The sequence below is a fragment of the Saccostrea echinata genome, unplaced genomic scaffold, assembly GCF_033153115.1.
Source record: "Saccostrea echinata isolate AGI-Se365-2 ecotype Australia unplaced genomic scaffold, CSIRO_AGI_Sech_v1 ptg000033l, whole genome shotgun sequence".
NCBI lineage: Eukaryota > Metazoa > Mollusca > Bivalvia > Ostreida > Ostreidae > Saccostrea > Saccostrea echinata.
Window position 1 is genome coordinate 722971 of NW_026889782.1, and position 21153 is coordinate 744123.

Sequence of the window (21153 nt, forward strand, 5' to 3'; positions counted from 1 at the left end):
ATACACGTGAGGTATAAAAGCCTAAACACAAACTGTTTAAAAGTTATAGCCAAGGTTGTAGTTTTTTCAAAAGTAGGTCAAACTCCAAGGTTAAAGGGTCAAAGTAGTCGGTATCTAAAGGAAGGTCTTGTCACAACGAATGCATATGCGAGGTATAAAAGCCCTAACACCAACTGTTCAAAAGTTATGGTCAATGTTATTTTTCAAAAGTAGGTCAAACTCCAAGGTAAAGGGTAAGGGTTGTTGGTATCTAAAGGAAGGTCTTGTCACAAGAAATGCATATCTGAAGTATGAAAGTCCTAGCACAAACATTTTGAAAGTTATGGCCAAGGTTAAAGTTTTTGAAATGTAGGTCAAACTCCAGGCCCAAGGTCAGAGGGTCAAAGATGTTGGTATCCAAGGATGGTCATATCACAAGGAATACACATGTGAAGTATGAAAACCTTAGCACTAACTGTTCAAAAGTTGTACCCAAGGTTACTGTTTTTTTCAAAATTAAAGAAGGTCAAACTCCAGTGTCAAGGTAAACAGGTCAAAGTCATTGGTATCCAAAAGAAGGCTTGTCATAAGATATTTACATGTGAAATATGAAAGCCGTAGCACAAACTATTCAAAAGTTTTTTCAACAGTAGGTGAAAATCCAAGGTCAAAGGGTCAAAGATGTTGGTATCCAAAGGAAGGTCTTGTCACAAGGAATACACATGTTAAATTTGAAACTGTTTAAAAGTTATGGCCAAGTTTTAAGTCTCATAAAATTTTGCGAAAGTGGGTCAAACTCCAAGGTCAAGGTCAAATATGATGGTACCCAAATAAAGGTCTTGTCAGAATAAAATACACAAGTGAAGTATGAAAGCCATAGCTCCAACCAATCAAAAGTTAATGGCAAGGTTAAAGTTTTTGCGGACGGACAAAAACTGTATGCCCCCGAATCTTCGATTACGGGGGGTATAAAAATCCGGTGTTATAACTTAACAATCCGCAGAGTTGTTGTCGCAAGAAAAGAGAGTCCGTCTTGCATAAACTTCCGACCATAGTCAATGGCTTTAACCCTTTCTGTTTGAATTTACTGACAAGCTCAATATATATATTAACCTTAAAAATTATAGCATTATTGAGAAAGTTAAGACTGATAATTATATTTACTTTACAATCTTGTTAACCTTTTAGTGGTATATTTATAGGAGATGAAGTATCATTATGTCTTGTCGATTAATGTATCTTTGAGTTGTATCCTCCAAGTAATAGGTTCTCTGACCAGATACTTAAATTGTTCACCATATCATGAGGTCTCTGGGGGTATTTCATCAACACTGGAGTAGTTGGTGTGGGAGAGCAATTCCAACCTATTCTACAAACAAATATTATCGAAACATTACCATGGAACGATTTGACTATCCTGCAAAAACGAGAGTGGAACCAGCCTTTCAATGAACACTGTCATAAGGAAAAAGTTGTGTTTGGAAAAAAGCCGAGGGGGGGGGGGGGGGTTACATGCTTGAGACTTCAAATCATAAATAATTGAAGCATGCCGGAGTGTGTCTACCAAACAGTCTACAATTTATGTGATACACTGTTGCCAAAACATCATCGAATTTTGTTAGTTGGTCAAGTTAGGTATCCGTGAATTGTAGATTCTTCAGAAAATTAGGTCATAGTGATTAATAGATTCCTTTCCACATAATTGCACCAAAATGAGCCCAAGGATCTTCATGCGTCATTTGTTAATGATTCTACAAAAATAACTCCAAATACTGCATATCAATAGGTCACATGATTAACTCTTTTTACTTGTATCTAAATGTTTTAGTTGACATGCCTTAATAGTAAGATATTATCCAGGATAAAATTGGTCCCCCTGTATAAGTTGATTAAACTGGTTAAAAAATTTATTGCAGTGACTGGTCTGGTGTGCTATGAAACATTACGGAAGTTATCAGAGAGTGCGGCTGACGTAAAGGAACAAAATTTTTCAAAGGCCTTGTTGGATCATGCGCAGTACGTTGCTATTACTTATCGTTTGTCTGTGTGTTTCTATGTTGTTTAACGTCCCTCTCGAGAATTTTTCACTCATATGGAGACGCCACCACTTGCCGGTGGAGAGCTGCAAATTTTGTCCTATACTCGGCACCTACGGTCATTGAGAAGTGAGGGATCTTTTTCGTGTCAGCACCTACTGCGACACGGGACCTCGGTTTATACGGTCTCATCCGAAGGACCGATCTCCAAGTCCCCCAGTGGGATTCGAACCCGCGACGTAAGGATCAACTCCTTCCTTCGCGACTCTAGAGCAGACGCTCTTATCACTGCGCCACGCGGGCGACCTATTACTTATTGTAAAAAATTAAGTGCATTGTCTGATTTCGACAATAGTAGAAAAAAGGGTTGTCTAAAAAGAACTCGGACGTTTAAAATATTTTACAAACAAGGTGACTAGCATTATTCATTTTGCACATAATTGATATTTTCCGTTTTTTTTCCTTTTGGTCCAAAATAGGAGGTTGTAATGTTCTATGCTTGTGGAAATGGCATTTAAAGGGTGTTAAATATGGGTGATTGGAGCACTGCAATTTCCTTTTTATTTGTAAAAATAATATTGTCAGCGATTCTTTCTTTCGAATATACTGACCTATACTGTGAAAAAAATTACACCGAGAAATACTCTTTGATCTGAAGTACTTGTATGTTAAAATTCATTAATTTCTCACTATAAATGACAATAAAATAACGTTATATGCATAGTCGCATTAAGTTAGATATTGTGAAAAAATGCCGTCGGGCAATAGTGATGCCTACCAAATTATAATTCAGTATTGTGTTGAGCGGAATATAATTCTATACGAGAAAGAAATAAATGGAAATAAAAGAATGACACAAACACTTATATTTGACATAGCTTTATACCCGGCAAAAGAAGTTGAACAAATCAATGAACACAATTAGCATATTTTGCATAAAATGACTTCATATAACAAATGGTACTTTCCCCATAAATGATCATAAATCAAAATACCATGCACATTTCTGATGTATGTTCAATTGATTTTCAAATAAAAACTTCTCATCTTGAAAATTGTAAGAAAAGTTATCTTTACAAATGGTATCCACTTTATGGATTATTTAAAAAAAAAAATTGAAATAAATAAATAAAATTCTAAGTTCAACAACTCGTATTTTTTCCTATAAATAATCAAAAATCAAAATCCAAGAAAAAATGACCAACAAGTAAACTTTATAACTTGAAAACTGTAGAAAGAATTGTCCGGGCGAATGTGATACCTTGTATGCTATATTTTCAAAAATGACCTAAGCTGGTAGTTTTCTGATAAATAATCAGATTTTAAAATTTTTACGAGAAGCGCTGACTTTTACATAAACGGCTAACGATTACACTGGAGCAATATACGGAAGCTCTTTTGCGATATAAATAATTAGCTTAACAATTAATAAAACGATAATAATGGGACAATTCAGAGCACATATTCCATTTTGTTGAAAGAGAACGATAGCCGTCTAATCCTCCACCCTCTCCCTTCCGACTTTCACCAACTCCTGCCAAGTTTTTCTTTCGGAATGTTTTTTTTTCTTCCTTTTTTTATACCTTTAGAAAATGAGATTGAAAGGATGTACTACCCTTCACGATTGATTGTTGTCGTACGTCCCGTTTGAGAATTTTCACTCATATAGTCAGCCGTCGACTATATAATTCAGTGGTTCTCGCAAAAGTCCAAAATGCTTGTCATGTTTGTGTACAATTGACCTGCAAAATAAAAGTTCCCAAAAAATTGCCGGAAGAGTTATCCGGAAAATGATGTACACTTTTATCAGCCGCCTGCCATACCCCCATTTACCGGATCTTTCCATTTTTAATTAACAAGCAATAAAAATATATGCATGTATGTATAAGAATTTTCTCAATAAACGTTAGAGTTGAGCATATTCAGAGAAGAAACTTGAAAGTGGCGGTGTACGATGTACCGTTTTTTTGGCTTATATATTTGATAGCTATTTATAGTTTTCTATTTTAAACATTTGCACCAAGTTTATATTCTAATTACAAAATTAAAATATTTCTTTAAAAGAACTAGAACAGTTGTATAATTTAAAGTTTAGTATGTAGAGTATTTTCGTTTGTAGTATACAGTAAAACTCGGCTATAGCGAAGTCCTGGGGACCTATGAATTTACTTCGCTTTATCCGTAATTCGTATTATGCGTACAAAGAATTCGTTAAAGTATACATAGTGAATTCCCGATAGAGGTTTTTGTTCTTCAAGTATGACTACCAAAATGTATTTAGGGAGGAATGAAAAACAGAGGTTACTTGGAGTTCAACATTTATCGTATGAGGTAAATTTCAAATACAAATTCCTACAGAAATATTGTCAGTTAAACATTCTAAAAATTCAGATCTTTGAAAAATAGGTAAAAAAGATGTAAATATCGTTATTTTTAACCCTTAGGAGACACACATTTTCGGTATATCCGTATATTTACTGTTTCCGTGTTTGTTCTATCCGTTACATTTTACAAAGAATTGTTAAAAATTTTGCCGGGGATTCCAGAAACTTCACTATGTCCCTGAATTTGCCATATCCGTGTTCGTACTTTTGCTGGTGGATTTTTTTAAGCATAGATAAACAACCAGATATTCTGACTTAGAAAGCTTTGCATCATTATGTTTTCTGATATGAATTCAATATATAGGGCACTTATTTATATATTTTAAAATATGCCTCATATTTTTAATTTTACGTTGTGATTATAAATTAGTGCTCTTTCAATTTCATGTGATAAAATTCCTTCATAACATGGTGAGAAATATATATATATTTTTTTGAGAAAGTAAGCCTTTGTTGGTGATGAAAATCAAAGTTTTGAATTTTGAATTTCTTTTTTTCTGATGAAATTTAGAACAGAGGAACATTAAAACTTAGCCAAACTTTTGACTACTTTTATGCCCCCGCTATAAAAGAGCCGGGGCATATAGTGTTACCCTGTTCCGTCCATTAATGACTTTCCGTTCATTATCAGCAGTTGCAAACATTCAACTCAAATTTGACATTTGGATAAGTCACACGATTATGCAGGCCAATTTAGACTTTGGTCATTGTCCGATGAATTTTGACAGAGTAATCCCTCATGAACTTAGAAAAAATAAGAAATTTTCAGTTTCTGCTTACTTTTGTAGTGATGTATGTATAAGGTTGAAATTGCATATGCAGGTATTTAACCAGAAAATACAGGTCAAGTTCGAATTTGGTCGTTGTTCGATGATTTTTGACAGAGTTATCCCCCTTGAATATAGGAAAAAAATTACGAAATTTTCAGTTTCCGCTCCCTAGCAGTTATAGAGTCGCCCGCGTGGCGCAGTGGTTAGAGCGTCTGCTCTAGAGTCGCGGAGTAAGGAGTTGATCCTTACGTCGCGGGATCGAATACTTATGCGGGACGTGGAGACCGGTCCTTCGGAAGAGACCGTATACAGCCAGGTCCCATGTCGCTGTAGGTGCTGGCACAAAAACGATCCCTCACTGCTCAATGCCCTTAAGTGCCAAGTATATGTCAAAATTTGTAGCCTTTCATCGGCAAGTTTAGTAGTTTGTAGGGTTGAATGTATAAGTCTGGAATTACATATGCAGGTATTTTACAAGAAAATAATAGGTGGAATAATAGGTTTGAATTTAGTCGTTGTTCGATGATTTTTGACAGATTGATCCCTCTTGAACTTGGAAAAGACCTACTATGGCATTTCAGATTTTGGCTGCCTATCGGGGCATTTGTGGGGTTACGACACATCTAGTTTTCCCAAGACTTTCTCAATATATTTGCTCTATTTGTTACAATATTACAGTAGTCTGCGAAGAATTTTATCTAATACGAAATCCAGCTTCGACGAAAGCATCTCACTTCACAAAATAAATTTGAATTTAGTCTGCATGGAAATCTAGAATCCAAAATTATTAGTTTTCTACATGCCTTGAAAAAAGATAAATAAATAAATAAATGAAAACTTTCCAACATAAAATCTTATCTTTTGTTTGGAATTTGATGTGATTTTTTCGGTGAGTAAAGTTCGCAATTGTAGAATCGAGATATATTGTTAGTAAAAATACAATGTAAAACTTTCAGTTTTCAGAAAAGTTTCAGAAAAAAATATGCTCAAAAGCTCAGGATCGAACCTCCTTAATTTAGTACTTAAAAAAGCAGTACTTCAAGGACAGCTAGTATCCAGTAGGGAAGCAATGATTCTCAAAAGATCTGTACTTTGCAGACTGTTTTACAAGAGAACGTTGGACCTTCTCGATTCTATGTTTGAAACTGACTCCAGAAACACTTTAGATGTTCTTGATGACTTTGTGGACATCTGGGGAATCAAAAGCAACCCACTGACATTTGCTTATGAAAATTTCATGTACGAGTTTGTTGCAAAACCAGCTAGTCAGAAACACCTCAACAAAACCTGGTATAACAACCAAGCACCACATCTTATCCCTTGTATTAAGGTAATATATGTATTATGTATTATGTATTATATATGTATGAGAGGAAGAGAGAGCAGTTTTATAAACGAGGGTTCAAATACAGTACAGTTGAAAAAGGTGGGAATACAGTTCATCAAACACAGGGAAATCTTTGGCTTAGGAAGAAACTTTTTTTTTTCAAAATATATTATTTATCAGTCGGAATATTCTTTGTCCAAATAAATGAATTTAATTATTCAGATAACAAAAGATTACACCTTGTACACACCATATTTGTTTACAGTCAGTATCTCAGCATCCCTGCAACGTTCTTCGATCTCCCCTGTCAAAGTATGTCTTCAACTATGTAAGTATATTATGTCAGTGTATAATTTGTTAGCAGTAGAAATACCACAGGATGAGACTCTGCCATTCAGTCAACTGAATGTTCATTGAAAGGATTGGAAATATGACTGAATGGCAGCTTTCTGCCATTCCGACACCTTTTAGTAAACTTCCAGACAGTAACTCTTCAGTTAACCGAATGGCAGAGATTCATCTTGTGTAATCGATATTTAAGAAAAAGGGTTTACGAAAAAAAATGCACCATCTAGTTGAAATGGTCACATAAGAAAAAACATGTTAGATCATAAAGTTGAACACGACTCGTAAAAAGGCAGACGTCATATTATTTTTCCCATCTCCTATATCAGCTCTTTGCTATATCCTTCGCATTCGGTACACCTGACTGCTTTCTTGTCACACGTACCTGCGTGAAATGGACGACAGGTGTTCATATTAGTAATCTAACATTACCTTTGTTTACATTTTATTACAGTTAACGTGTATTTGTGTTTGTACTGCACTGTCCTGTGCTACTGATACAAGTTTCTTTGGTAACGTTCTCTTGTGGAAGAAGCACACAGTAACTGTTACTTTTGTCCTACCGAGAGTTTTATAATAGCTATGTAGAACACGTCCGTCAACACCGGTGAAAACTAATTTCACTGAACTGTGACCAAGTGAACGGCTTATATAGGGGCCAAACAGGTGATGAAAAATGCAGAGTAATATTGCGAACGACGGTCTCTGCCTTTTACGAATCGTGTTCACCTTGAATGAAACGATCAAGCAGGATTATATCTATAAAGGTGTAATGATTTGTTTTCTTTCCCAGGTTCTGTTTTTGTCTATGCTGGTCTGTTATAGTGCGTTTGTATCCACCAGTATTGCTACCAAATATTACGTCAGGGACATGGCAAGGGTGTTTGAATATTACGTGTACTTTTGGGGAGCTGGTGATCTCCTAGAAGAGCTGTTTAGCTGCTTTGTGAGTCTTGACTGTAATTTCAAGTTCCATAATTGAAGACCACGCTAAATCAAACATCATATTTTATTTTTGTTAAGTCGTACAAGGAAAACACTGGACTTCCTCGTAAAAATCTACTGCATACAATTGCAAAATAAAGGAACTCTAGTTTTCATTTTTTCACCCTTATACTTCTAACAGAACCTTCACTGAGCTATCTCAATTGATTTACTAGATAGAATACTAACCCCAAAAAGTCGTAGACAGGTTATACAATTTAGTTTATTTTTGCTAACATAACTATCTTTTCTTGTCACAGTAAAAGACACCGTTTACTGATAATGAATTTCAAGATTCGTAAGTATAACTATTTTAATAAAAAAAATAATGTAAAATAAAGGAAGCGTAATACTTGTAGATCTGATCGGCACACGGAAGCAAACGTAATTTACGTCTCTTTTAACATCATGGTCACTCTTTAAAAATGCTGGCCTCTGCATGCAGCACGCGTCATTGGTTTTTCAAATACAATGGCAAACCACTCTTTACTCAGGAGAGCAATAAAATCATCAAGTGATCAGATTCAAATTTAAGTCCTTGTAAGGTCGCCTTAAGAGGCAAAGAATATACAGAGTTTTACGACGACCGTGATCCCTAACGTTTCTAAAATTCTGAACTTAAAAATCCTATTTCCGATGCAGGGATAGAATTGACCTTAGTCTCTTTTAAATTTTATAAACAACTTTTACTAATATTGTAGTGTGTTATTTCCCTTCTATATCTTTTTTTCTCTTCTGCATGAGGCGGAAATACTATATAATTACATCCCTATGCATCGAAGACACGTTTGACGACATCATTAGTGGTAAACGGGATTAAGAGTACGCTTTTAAAAAATAGTCATCGCTTCCGTCAGCCACGAAAATTGTTAAAATTGAGCGGTTTTCTTATTTAATTGATATAAATTTGAATTTAATGTTTTACATTTTATCAGAAAAACAAACGCAAATACAATAGTAATATCCCGGATTTTGAACGTGCGCTGACAGACTATATCGAACTTCTTATAAATCGTCATAATATTATTACTTTGAAAGATTTTCATTTTAAACCCCTCTATTTTAATGGACATTAGTTGAATGATAACTATACAAAATTCGGTTAGTTTTGGTTGAATGTTTACAAAGTTCTAAATACTGTCCACGACTTTTTGGGAGAACCCTCCTATGTACAGATTAATGATACAAACCTTGCAATCATTGAAAGCTTGCAATTTACTCGTGTGTTTAATATTTTTTTCAGGGAATTTTTCATGACACTGACACTGAAGGGAAGTCATACCGCAGTAAATGGACTATAGTTAAACGATACCTGAATAACTTTTGGAATTTAGTTGACATTCTGTCTTACCTATTGTTGATCAGCGCGCTGTTTGTACGACATATGCACCCGTCCGAAAAGTTCACCGTATCACGCAGAATGTTTTCCTTGTCACTACTTATTATGTATCTCCGGTTTCTGGAGGCATTTCTGATGATCAGAACACTGGGACCTACGCTAATAATGATAAAGGAAATGGTAATTTTTCTTAAGATATAAAGAAGAGATAAATTATGTATATTAGAATTGCTTTGTAGGTTAAGGACGCCTTCATCATTATTCATATTGATGTCATGGTAAACCAACTCTCTGGCCTGTGTTACGATGGCATCCATGGCAACCGTCCTTTTCGTAAACACTGATTTAAATGTCGGACGTCCTCTTATCTGTTGACTCTTGAGCAAACCTCACTGAATGCAACTGTTTTACCTAAAAAATACCTCAGAGGGGATATCATCTCTGTGTGGCCAATACTTTAATTAGTTGGAAGCGACTTCATTTTATATGAAATTTTAACATCGTTGATGAAAATACATTCGAAGTGGGGTTTTTTTTCGAACTTGCCAGAAAGGTCCGAGAAGGTGCGATTGATTACAATGATAGAGGCAGATTTTGGAATTAGCTGTAGTAATGCAGCTCTTTCTGATAATTTTTGCCCCTGTCATGAAATTGCCGTTGACATTTAGTGTTATCCATCTCCATTTGTCGTGAATTTGACTTTTTTACGGTGCTTGTAGACAATGAGACGGTTTTTTAAATATCGAATCACAGGTTACATTTAAGGAAGCCGGGCTTAAATTATACGGGAAATTTTACCATGACATCACAAAAAATAACACTTCTTCATAAGATAAAAAAATAAATTTTACACTGTTTAAAAGTAAAAACCTAGTACAATATGCAATTGTGTGCTTAGTTAAATCTAAGACAGTAAGGTATAAACAATTGGCTGTGAACACAGTAAAATCTGATGCAGTTTTGTCCGCGAATGTTCTTGTAGATGGCTTTGACAATGTTATTCAAACCTTCCACAGGTATAATAATCACTATTTGTAGTTGTGCAAATATCATTTAAAATTTTCACCAACGTTGCCATTAGAATAAAAAAAATAATTAAACAAATGTTGCTCTCACGTCAGCATTTTGTGCTCTCAGAAGTTTCATTTTAAAAAATTCTTTTTCACTCTTACCTCAAAATATTTTTGCTTTTTATTATTTTTATGTGAATTTTACGTGGCGATGTCTATTTATAAACTAAAAAAAAATGTATTAGCAGTTTCTTGATACGAGTGGCCAAAAAACGTTGTATATACGTTTTAGTTTGATCTTTTTTAAAGTTGTAGATTTTTCAATTTTTTCGATTTCCTTATTTTTTTTTTTTCCTTATTATTCCTAAGGTACGTAGAGACCCATCTATGAAGCTTTTATATACATGTATTACCATGCAGTTTCTTGATATGATTAATAAGATCTTAAATATCTTAGCATTTCCAAAAAAATAGGACGAACGTTTCTTAAACACTACAATCTGTCCATTTTATTTTCATTTATGTAGTTTACGGGTACTGCACTGGAGTAATACACCTACTATGAAATGTAGATGTACAACTCCTCTTGTGAAGGAGAAGAGACGGAAAACCTTCCTATTGCCATAGCAACAAGTTTCTATTAAATGAAAGGAACCGTATATAATATATAGCTGGGGGCGCACTTTTATTTTCCTCTTTTCAAATAAAGAAGATATGCCCTATTTTACCCCCATTTCTATCCATTTCCTCATTAAATATACAAATCTATTATAAATTACTTTCTTATTTACAAAAAATAAAATTGTTTTAGCTCAAGGACCTGCTTGCTTTCATCATCCTGCTTGCCGTGGTGATCCTTGGTGTGGGTTTCTACTATCATGCAAATCTTTGGCCGGATCATGTTTATTTCTGGGGAGGAGGGTGGACAGACTGGAGAATCTGGAAAGTCATTTACTATCCTTATTGGCAGCTCTACGGAGAAACATTCAACGACTTCCTAGAAGGTACGTCTCGAATAAATGTACGGATTAAGCAAAAACGATTTCTTTGTAAGTGATCACACCTTCATACCTATGAAAACTTTCTTTTTCATATTATGACCTCTTTTTTCACTGGCCTCAATAAAAGTGGATAAATTTAATTCCTCATTTTGTATATTTGCTCGTATTATCTTTTACTCGGCATTATTGATATCAAAGGAGATGGGTGAACAAGGCGTGCAGAATTCCTATAGCTTCAGATATATAAATAATTATTTTCGATTTGTGAATTTTTTATTTAAAGTACAGTTCTCATTATTGAAATTTATAAAATTGTAATACACAAAACTTTTCTTAGGAAAATTTTCTCGGGAAAAATTATTCTGTTATTAAAAAAATAATGTGGTATTCGTATGGTACGAACCCTAGCAATAAAAATCCTGAGTATCATTTTCATTTGAGACTAACACGCTAACTACTACGCTACACAACCCCTGATGAATAGTGGCATTTAAATCATGTTTGTGATATGACCCTTCTCTAACAAAAAAAATATAGTTAACTATAGTAAATCAGAGTTTTCAAAGTTATCACTATAGCGTCAAAGTTATTACTGTATTAAATCAAAGTTTTCAAACTTATCACTATAGTAAATCAAAGTTTTCATAGTGATCACTATAGTAAATCACTAAAGTAAATCACTATAGTAAATCAAAGTTTTCAAAGTTATCACTGTAGTAAATCAAAGTGTCAAAGTTATCACTATAGTTTACAATTGTAAACTTTAGTTAACTATAGTATTTTTTGTTAGGGTTGACTAAATGGACGAGTATTTCTCGGAAAGATGCGAATGTTTTGTCAAAAAGTGTATTTTTAAGGTGTAGTGGGTCTTTGCTCCATAATTTCGTTTACCAAAAAGTATATAAGACCAATGACAAGATCGAGTAAATTTACTTGTTTCATTTTAATTGAAAAACCAGCTGTTTATGATGTCAAAAAGCTTGGACTTTAATTTATCGTGGGGAATGGTTGTATAAATTAAATATATGGATATAACGAACAGTATTCAAGCTCAAAAGTCCATTAAAGAATACACATTTTGGAGCAGAGCAAACACGAAGCTCTAAAACATCAGAGGTGGGATCAGGTGCCATGGAGGAGAGAGCATCCCCCGCCTGTGCTCCTTGTTATGATCGGATAATAACGGGAAAATCCCTCAACGATTCAGTGTGAGATTTATGCAAATTGTAGAGATTTTACATAAAGTATACTTTAATGGTAGATAAAATATCAATGAAAATTTTGTTACTATTGAGATTTAATTTTTCACCTCCATGTTTGTCGCACTATAGGCATTTTGCTTGCCCATCTTCTTTTCGTAAAATTCACTCACTTTAGTTTCTTTGCTTCTTTATCCCTTCACTTTCTACCTTTGCCGTCCTCCCAAATAAATCTAGATCTAATGTTGTTTGTGTACATTTATAAATGTCATTTTACAGCAATTTCATAATTGCTTAACCTATAGAATATTTTGTATTTTAGCACCACTGTCCTTTTCACTCTAATTATTGTGTGGTATTTATGTGAGCACTATATGAAAAAATGTCATGATTAACTATGCCATTGCTTATAATGATTTTTCGAAATGTTGATATAAAAGACAGAACAAGTAAGTCACTAAAAAGTAATGGCCTTGTTTAAGAATATTTAAAAATATATACTAGTACAGTAATTTTCTAGACGGCGAAACTTTTGCTTCAATTCAGGAAATTCAGGACCATGTGCCGAGGAATGTACAACTAATGAGACTATCTGGTCTGACGCCTCTGAGGACAGATGTCCACAGGAAGATTGGACAGTAGGGGCCGTGTCCGCACTCTACATGCTGTTCTCAAATCTGCTGCTAGTCAACTTGGTCATTGCTATGTTCAGGTAATGGTTGGCCCTGTATGGGTATTACAAATCAAAAGGGGGCATATGGTGTTTAAACCTCTCGGTCGTAAGTTTTGGTTGTCATGGAAAAAGTAGATGAAACTTATTAATTTTAGAGTCTTAAGGTAAATATGCTCTCAATATTAGAAGAAATTTCAGTTCAGTATGCTTGACGGATACAGATTTGGTACACTGGTAAACCCCAACCCCCAGATATTGTCTGTGATACGTACAGACAACAGACGTAGATGTCAAGAGCGCTCTCCCCGCGCCTCCATTTACTGTTAGTTATTACGTCATTATAGTGACAGGTCTCGATGTTTAATTATTTTTACAAAGGACAGGTACACAACAAAATTACGATTAACAGTGTATGCGATAAGACGATTATTCTGATATCTATAATGAAAAAAATAATTAAAACTGGTGAGGATGTTATAAAAACCAAGGTCTCCGAAGAGAATGTAGCTCTACTTGTTTGTACCTAAAACAGTAACACTTGGACTTAAAACTTAAAACAAAAAGTCATATTAAAATGAGACAAAAACTGTAGAAGGAGTAGCGTTTTGAAAGTATTTCATAGAAATTTATTTTCAGTAACCACGGCAACACCGGTCATTGCAATCAAAAACCGATAAATAAAATAATGTATCTTAGTTAAGTCTACTTGTGAGCCAAGTTATATTGAAATCAGACCAAAACTAGTAGGGAGTAGCATTTTGAAAGTATTTGACAGAAATTTCTATTTTAAATACCATGGTAATACTGTTCATCAAAATCAAAAATCCGATACACAGTATTATTAGATTGACTATCTTTGATGACGAAAACAGTGAAAGTCAAATAAAAACTTCATCATAATAATAATTTAACCTGTCTTGGTATGTTCAGTGATGGAATGACAACACAGCATAATGACACACAAGTTACTGTATATTTAAAAAAGGAAAATAAAGGAAGACAACTCTTGCATGTTACATCCCGTGTCAATATTTTTCTGTGTTTCAACAATGGTGCATGAATATTCTGAAATTTCAGATGAAAATCAGACTGGTACTTAAGTAATATTCTAAAATTATTTGGGCCTTGTATACCTGTATTATCTGCTTTTTATTTGCCAGTGTTCACTTTCCCAACTTTTTCCTGGGAAAGATAACTCTATAAGAACTCTGTATGTTTTAAACATGCCATTTTTTATGGCAATTAGGCACTGCTACTACTTGTGTGCCAAGTGTGTTTTGAAAAATTATTTACAGACGGACAGACAGACAGACGGACACCTTAAAATCGCATAAGCTCTTCTGGTGTATGTAGAGCTAAAATACTTGATATGAAAATTGATTTGACACAAAAATTGTCAAATTACTTAGCACACAAATACCTTATATATTCTCGGCATATTTTGAAACTATAACCCTTTTTTCGGTATTTATATTCAGTGTTAACTGTTATTTTGATACACCTCTCAAATTTCGATCCCGAAAGATTTGTAGTATTTATCAGCTAGAAGACGTTTAAAGTGAAATACATGCTATTAAACATACATAAGAGTATAAGTCTATAAGATTGTTCCAAAACACCAAATTTGTCAGTCGTATCAATTTTGACGTAATATCAAATGTATTTCTTAATTAGCATTATCTACATTCATGAACTTTTCACACAAATTTATTCTCACACAGATGATATCAACAATAAAAAATGGCATTTTACTAAAAATGTAAATGGTAATAGGGTTAAGGTGTTCGCCTTCATAGCAGAGGGTCGTAAGTTCAAATTAATGAGTAGGTTAATATTTATTCCTTACTTAGCATAAAGATTTAATGATGATGTAGATTGTTGAACGGTGGTTTTAAGACGTCATGATGGCATTTTGACATTAAGGACTTCCACGTCTTGCTTAATGTTTACTTCAGGACCGCCTAGAAGCCACCATAAACCACACATAATCCATCTTTACGCTACCTTTATTCAACTTGAAAGCTGAACACGATTCATAAAGGCAGAGATCTATGTTTGTCCGCCATATTACTCTGCATTTTCCGTTTGCTGAACCGCGCCTCTATCAGCCGTTCACTTGGTCTCGGTACAGTTTAATCAGTTTTCACCGATGTGGACGGACGTATTCTACATAGATATCGTAAAACTCTCGCAAGCGACAAAAGTAACTGTGCTTCATCCACGGCAGAAGAAAAGTTACCAAAGAAACACACATGTGTTGCACAGGTCAGTGCAGTACAAAAAACACAAGTACACGTAAATTGCAATAAAATATTAACAAAGGTAATGTAAGATAACCAATACGAACACGTGTCGTCAATTCCACGCAGGTACCCGTGACAAGAAAGCAGTCAGGTGTTACGAATTCGAAGATTATATCCCATTGCTGATTTCGGAGATAGGAAGGCTAATATGGCATTTGACTATTTACAAGTCATAGTTAGCTTTAAAGGAGAGGAAGATGGCTTAATAGTAGCTTAATTATGGGATATATATTACTTGAAAGATAGTTCAAGGGTGCTTTAAGATTGTTTAAAGACGATCTTTAATCACAATTGAAGCCCATATATGCTACCTTTAAGCGAGGAAGTGTTTCATCTTGTGTAAACTCTTCCTTCCCAGACTATACAAGTATAAATGAGAGAGCTACTTTAAGCATTCCTTATGTAACTTAAGTAATTTAAATCCTATAATGAAGTGTAAAATATAAGATAATTTTCCTATCAAAAGTGCATCTAAATTCAACAAATTTTAATGATAGGTAAGCTTTTGAGGTAAGTCATTGTGACATAAGCAACAAATGTTACTAGTGTACGCTAAAATTTAATTTTTCTATTTATTGAAATGGCGCATTACAACCGGAATCAAATTATAAGAATATACCGTTTACTCAACAGCTGTACCATTTTTCTTGACAGAAACCCAACTTTATACACTTATACCATTAAAAGATGACTCCTCTAAATTTTGATGTCTTAAGGGCAAAGGGTTTAGTGTAACTACTGTTGAAAAAGATATCCTCTGCTAAACACGTCTTGTTTACTCTATCTTGAGAGCCCTTTTCCTTGACAGACATCAAAATAAATACACTAGCACCCCTAGGAATAAGAACCCTACTGATTGAGAGGTCACAATGTCAAGGGTGAATCTAGTCTTGACAGAAAGATGATCTCCTCTAAATATCAAGAGAACCCTTTTGCTTCACAAACCTCAAACTAGGTACACTGTTACCCTTAATAAGTAGACGACATGTTTGATATTAAAGTCGCATAGTTTAAGGTCAGGGCTCAAATTGCACACATTCCATACTCAGTGTTAACCCTCTTCAATATTTCAACACCGGCTTCACATAAAAGGTGAAGATAGAATATAGTGACCAATGTCATAAATACAGTAAACAAAACAAATCGTGAACAGCAAAAGAAACTGCGGACCCTTAGAAACACAAGAGGTGGGATCAGGTGCTTTGGAGGCGTAATCATTCCATGTCGACTGGTCACACCCTATTTGAGCCATAGTACTGACCATGTAGACGGAGTATTCCATAGTTAAAAACAATGACCTAACAAATGGTATGAAAAATGTCAGACAGATAGGTTGTATTTACAGAGTCATTATAACGATCGTAGATTTCGGGAAAAGCTGACTGTAAACGAGATTGTTGAAATTCTTGCAGCCTCAACTTATTTGTCAATAGCTTGCCTCAGTTTAAAAATTGATTATATTCGGCATGCTCTTGCGTATCAGTTATGGAGACATAAACACCATGTGCAGGCTTGTTTGTATATTGCTACATAAATTAGGGAGGATCCATGTGTGCTTCAATAGACCTTTTTGAAGTGATTTATCATATTTGTTATGAAGCAACGATACAATTTTTATATTCAGAAGTAAATAATAAGCATGAAAATCTTTTTAACAGCTCGACCTACGAAAGAGTGACAGCTAATGCTGAAAACCTTTGGCGATTTGAACGTTACACCGTGATTATGAATTACAAATATCGAGTTCCCTCTCCCGTTAATCTGGTGTGGACATTCTACAGAATATACCGGGTTATCACCTGTTGTTCATGCGGCAAGAACTTAAGTTCTTGCTGTTGTTGCTCTCCGGACGAGGAAGTCAAAGGTATGTGGTTCAGCTTTTGATTTTGTACACAGTTTTAATAAAATCTCGGTGGAGATTCGACTGGGCTAGATATCTGAGTGACTTCTTCACCGAATATCGGGACAGTCCTTCATAATTCGCGGTTTGAAATTCAGCTACGATTTCGGCCGGATAAAGCAAGAATTATTCAGGTAGGCAACACTGCCGTTCACTTCAATTAAGTCATTTCGTTGTTAAATTTACTCTGTCGGTATTATTTCTACATTGCTTACCGTCTAAGCATGTAAATCTTAACATAAAAACATTCACTGAAACCTCCGTTCAAAATATGGCTCCTGTGACGTAATTTTTTTTTATCTCCTTGCATTAAAGAGTTCCTATAGTCTGTTTTCTTTTATTTGATTCTGAACCACTGTCTACGGTGGCTATCGTAAATAAGGATTTAAATATTTTCATAGAAATATCCTTGAGAAATTATTTTCTGATGATCAGAACAGAAATACAAATTGAAATTAATTTAACCAGTGGGTGGGAAGAGAGAGAGAGAGAGAGAAAGGGGGGAAGGATCGAGAAATCTTCAGTATATCTAAGAGTTTTCTTATGCATTTTCTTAAAACTGTTCACTGCCGAAAAATAAAATTAGGATCACATGATTGTTGAAGTTAAATGTCAACAAATTATTTATTTTTCACATTTTTTGACATTGGTTGAATTTTCTAACGTATATGTTTAACTTACTTTAATATAAAATAATGCGTTAATTTGTCAATGCTTTTCTTTAAAAAGAATAAGTAAACTACATGTACAAAATTCATGATAAAGGAAAATATTGCGTTCACTGAGATTCACTATCATTAAGCCTACTGAGTTTTTTTTCATTATTTATAATTCTTTTTTCAATTAAATTTAAATCTAATTTTTATTAAATATTTAATTTAATTTAATTTTATCTGTAATTTTGTTCTCATAAATATCTTCTTTTTTTGAATATCACTATATTTGAACACATTTTGTACATTATTTGATGTGCAATAGCCAGAGTAGATAGTGGTTTGGAATCTCATAAAAGAAAACAGACTATAGGAACTCTTTAATGCGATGAAATAAACAATTACGTCAAAGGAGCCATATTTTGAACGGAAATTTCAATGAATGTTTTTATGTTGGGATTTACATGCCTAGACGGCTAGCAATGTAGAATTAATAGTGACAGAGAGTTAATTAAACAACTAAATGACTTAATTGAAGTGAACGATAGTGTCGCCTATATTTGAATAATTCTCGCTATTGTTGTCCGAAGTTGGGACAGAATTTCAAGACGTAAATTATGAAGAAATGTTCCACGATTCGGTGAGGACGTCAATTCAAATATGTAGCCGAGCCGAAATTAAGTGTTAACAATGATCAAAGTTTTAAAGAATCTAATGTAATGAATAATTATAACGTTGACAATTTTCATATATGTAACCCAATTTGGAACATGATATTAAATCAGTTTTAAAAATGTAGAAAGTGGTTCAGTTTATAAACTTGGGTTTCAAACATCATTCTACCTGAAATGATGGTAATATATAACGGTTATGGTTAAAAAATCCAGCAAAAACATTTAGGTTGAGAATCAGTATTAAAAGTAATGAACATTGTTTTTGGAATGTTTTAACTTTTTCAGAGGACAATTTGGAAAATCGAAAAAAATTCCAGAGCATAATGGCACAAAGAGTGTGTGATAGATTTGTTTTGACAAAATAAATGTACCACAAAAGTTTATAGATGGAATATGGGGTATTGTGTTATGAAAAATTTGCTGCAAAGGTCTTAATTACATGTATATATTTAAATGTATTCCTCGTTTTTGTATTTAAAAAGAAATAAATATTGTTGTAAATCAATTTGTTTTATGTTTTACTGATTTGAATTACGTTTCAAATTTTTAGTCCAAATTTAAATGAGATTAAGTTTAGAATAAGGATGATGTCAACGGAGTATATCGAATCTATTTGAGAGAAGCCATCAGTCCGTTATTCCTTGCACATGATTACTAAAAGATTTTAAAACTTACTGGATCTATTAAACAAACTCTTATTTCCAACAATAAGCTGCGTCTTCTAGTACGGGAAAATCAGTATGGACGAATAAAATAAAGCGAATTTGACAATTATATCAGTTTAAAAAAAAACAAAACACCCCCCCCCCCCCCAAAGAAAAAAAACAAAAAAAACAAAACCAACCAAACAAAAATAATAATAATAAAAAAAAGAACAAGATTGTATTACAATTCAGATACGCGAGTTAGCAGACATTTTTATACCTCGCCATGAATATGGCCGGAGATTTAGTGTTTGTCGTGTCCTTCTTCCGTCCTTCTGTCACACTTTACCTCAGTTTCAAAGAAAGTATTCAAGTATTTGTATTGAGCTAAGTTTTTAAGAAACTACAATTTATAACTCAAGATATTTTTATCATATTTCATATGCTGATAAATATTGATGAGAACTATTCAATTGAATCAACATTCTTTGACCCTGATATATCCTTTGACCTTGATCTCACTTTTTTCTTGTATTTGTGATTCTTTCAATTTCAAGGAAACTTATTTTTATCAAACATGTGATTGGAAAACAGGGAGATGGTGGCATAGGTGTTGTAGACATTGAATTGAAATTTAAGGCCTTAAAGGCTGCATGGACTAGATCCTTAGTGAAAAAGAATTGTATAATTAGCAAAATAGTAGACGGCTATTTAAATCGTCTTAATGTTGACGTCAATTATATACATGTATTAACGTTATCGGAGACAAAACCCTCAGACTTTAGAATTATTTCAAACCTTCCAATTTTTATAAAGAAGTATTCTGTTGTTTTAATTATTGTAAAAGATACATCGACTAAATTATCTAATGTAAGCTCAACAACCAATATGGAATAAAAATACGATTATAATGAAAACTAGATACTCGTTGCGAGCAACGAGAGGTCTTCCGTCCGAATAACCATCCTTAACTGTGATATTCTTTGCACGTGAAATTACATTTATATCTGGTCGTTGTAAAGACACCTAAAAATTTAACATGGGTCTTTAAAAAAAGATTTTTTATTTATTAAAAAAAAAAAAGAAAAAGAACACAGAATTCACAAAGAGGAAAAAAAAGTTCAACATCATTGATAAAGATAAAAACATAAATTTAAGCAAAAAATTCAGATATAGTCGTGATTAACCCAAGATCGGCTGCCCGAAAAGAGCTAGGTTCACTTTATGCATAAAATGGCCCTGTAGATATACAATTTATTGACTAACACTTTATGTTACATTTTAAACATCAAGATAAAGTAGAGACTTAGTGTTTTCATTTCCTATTAAAAATTTTTCTCCTTATAGCCAAGGTCTTCGAAAACAGGGCTCATGAAATTGCAATGTTCTTGAATTTTAAGGAAAACAAGTATATTTGAGTACTTTCACAGAAGAGAAATAATATGAGCGCACCCTCTGATCTTAAAATGTAATCCTTAGAAATAGTTCTATCATCTTATAGCTGCATATTTAAGATCAGAGGTTACGCTCTATATTAAATATCGAAAATAGCTTTAAAAATTGGCTTTGTAGAATTTTTCAGGATATGAGGAAAATGACACATTTATGACGTCATAATGCAATAGCTAGCCAGAAAATTACGTCATTTTTGATAGATACGCAGTCATCAAAGGTCTAAATGATATTTAATGCATTGTCAACTAAAACCAAGCAGTTTCAGTTTTTCTGAAATTCACAGGGCCAAAAGAGGCCCTAAGTGAACCTTGTTCTTTAATATTGAAACCACTACACTAGCGCAATGTACCAGCCATCACCGATGTTTACCTTACACTCATTCCCTGAAGTAACGAGTGTCAGGCAGGTTAATCTTTTTTTCTTATAGTGTGGAATTATAGGATGAAAACTAGCCAGCTAAATTTTGTGCAAGTACTA

The 21153-nt window shown here is 33.8% G+C and overlaps 1 protein-coding gene across 1 annotated transcript in view; it reads left to right on the forward strand.

Moving 5' to 3' along the window:
* Positions 1-19003, forward strand: part of LOC133199069 (transient receptor potential cation channel subfamily M member 2-like) — a 37259-nt gene extending 18256 nt beyond the window's left edge. Inside the window, exons 9-17 of the mRNA XM_061334956.1 lie at positions 1896-1995; positions 6268-6499; positions 6762-6824; positions 7635-7787; positions 9069-9344; positions 10986-11178; positions 12921-13086; positions 17009-17214; positions 18863-19003. Of these exons, the coding sequence (XP_061190940.1) occupies positions 1896-1995; positions 6268-6499; positions 6762-6824; positions 7635-7787; positions 9069-9344; positions 10986-11178; positions 12921-13086; positions 17009-17214; positions 18863-18942 (1469 nt within the window). The 3' untranslated portion in view covers positions 18943-19003. The remainder of the gene's footprint in view (positions 1-1895; positions 1996-6267; positions 6500-6761; positions 6825-7634; positions 7788-9068; positions 9345-10985; positions 11179-12920; positions 13087-17008; positions 17215-18862) is intronic.
* The last annotated feature ends 2150 nt before the right edge of the window (positions 19004-21153 follow it).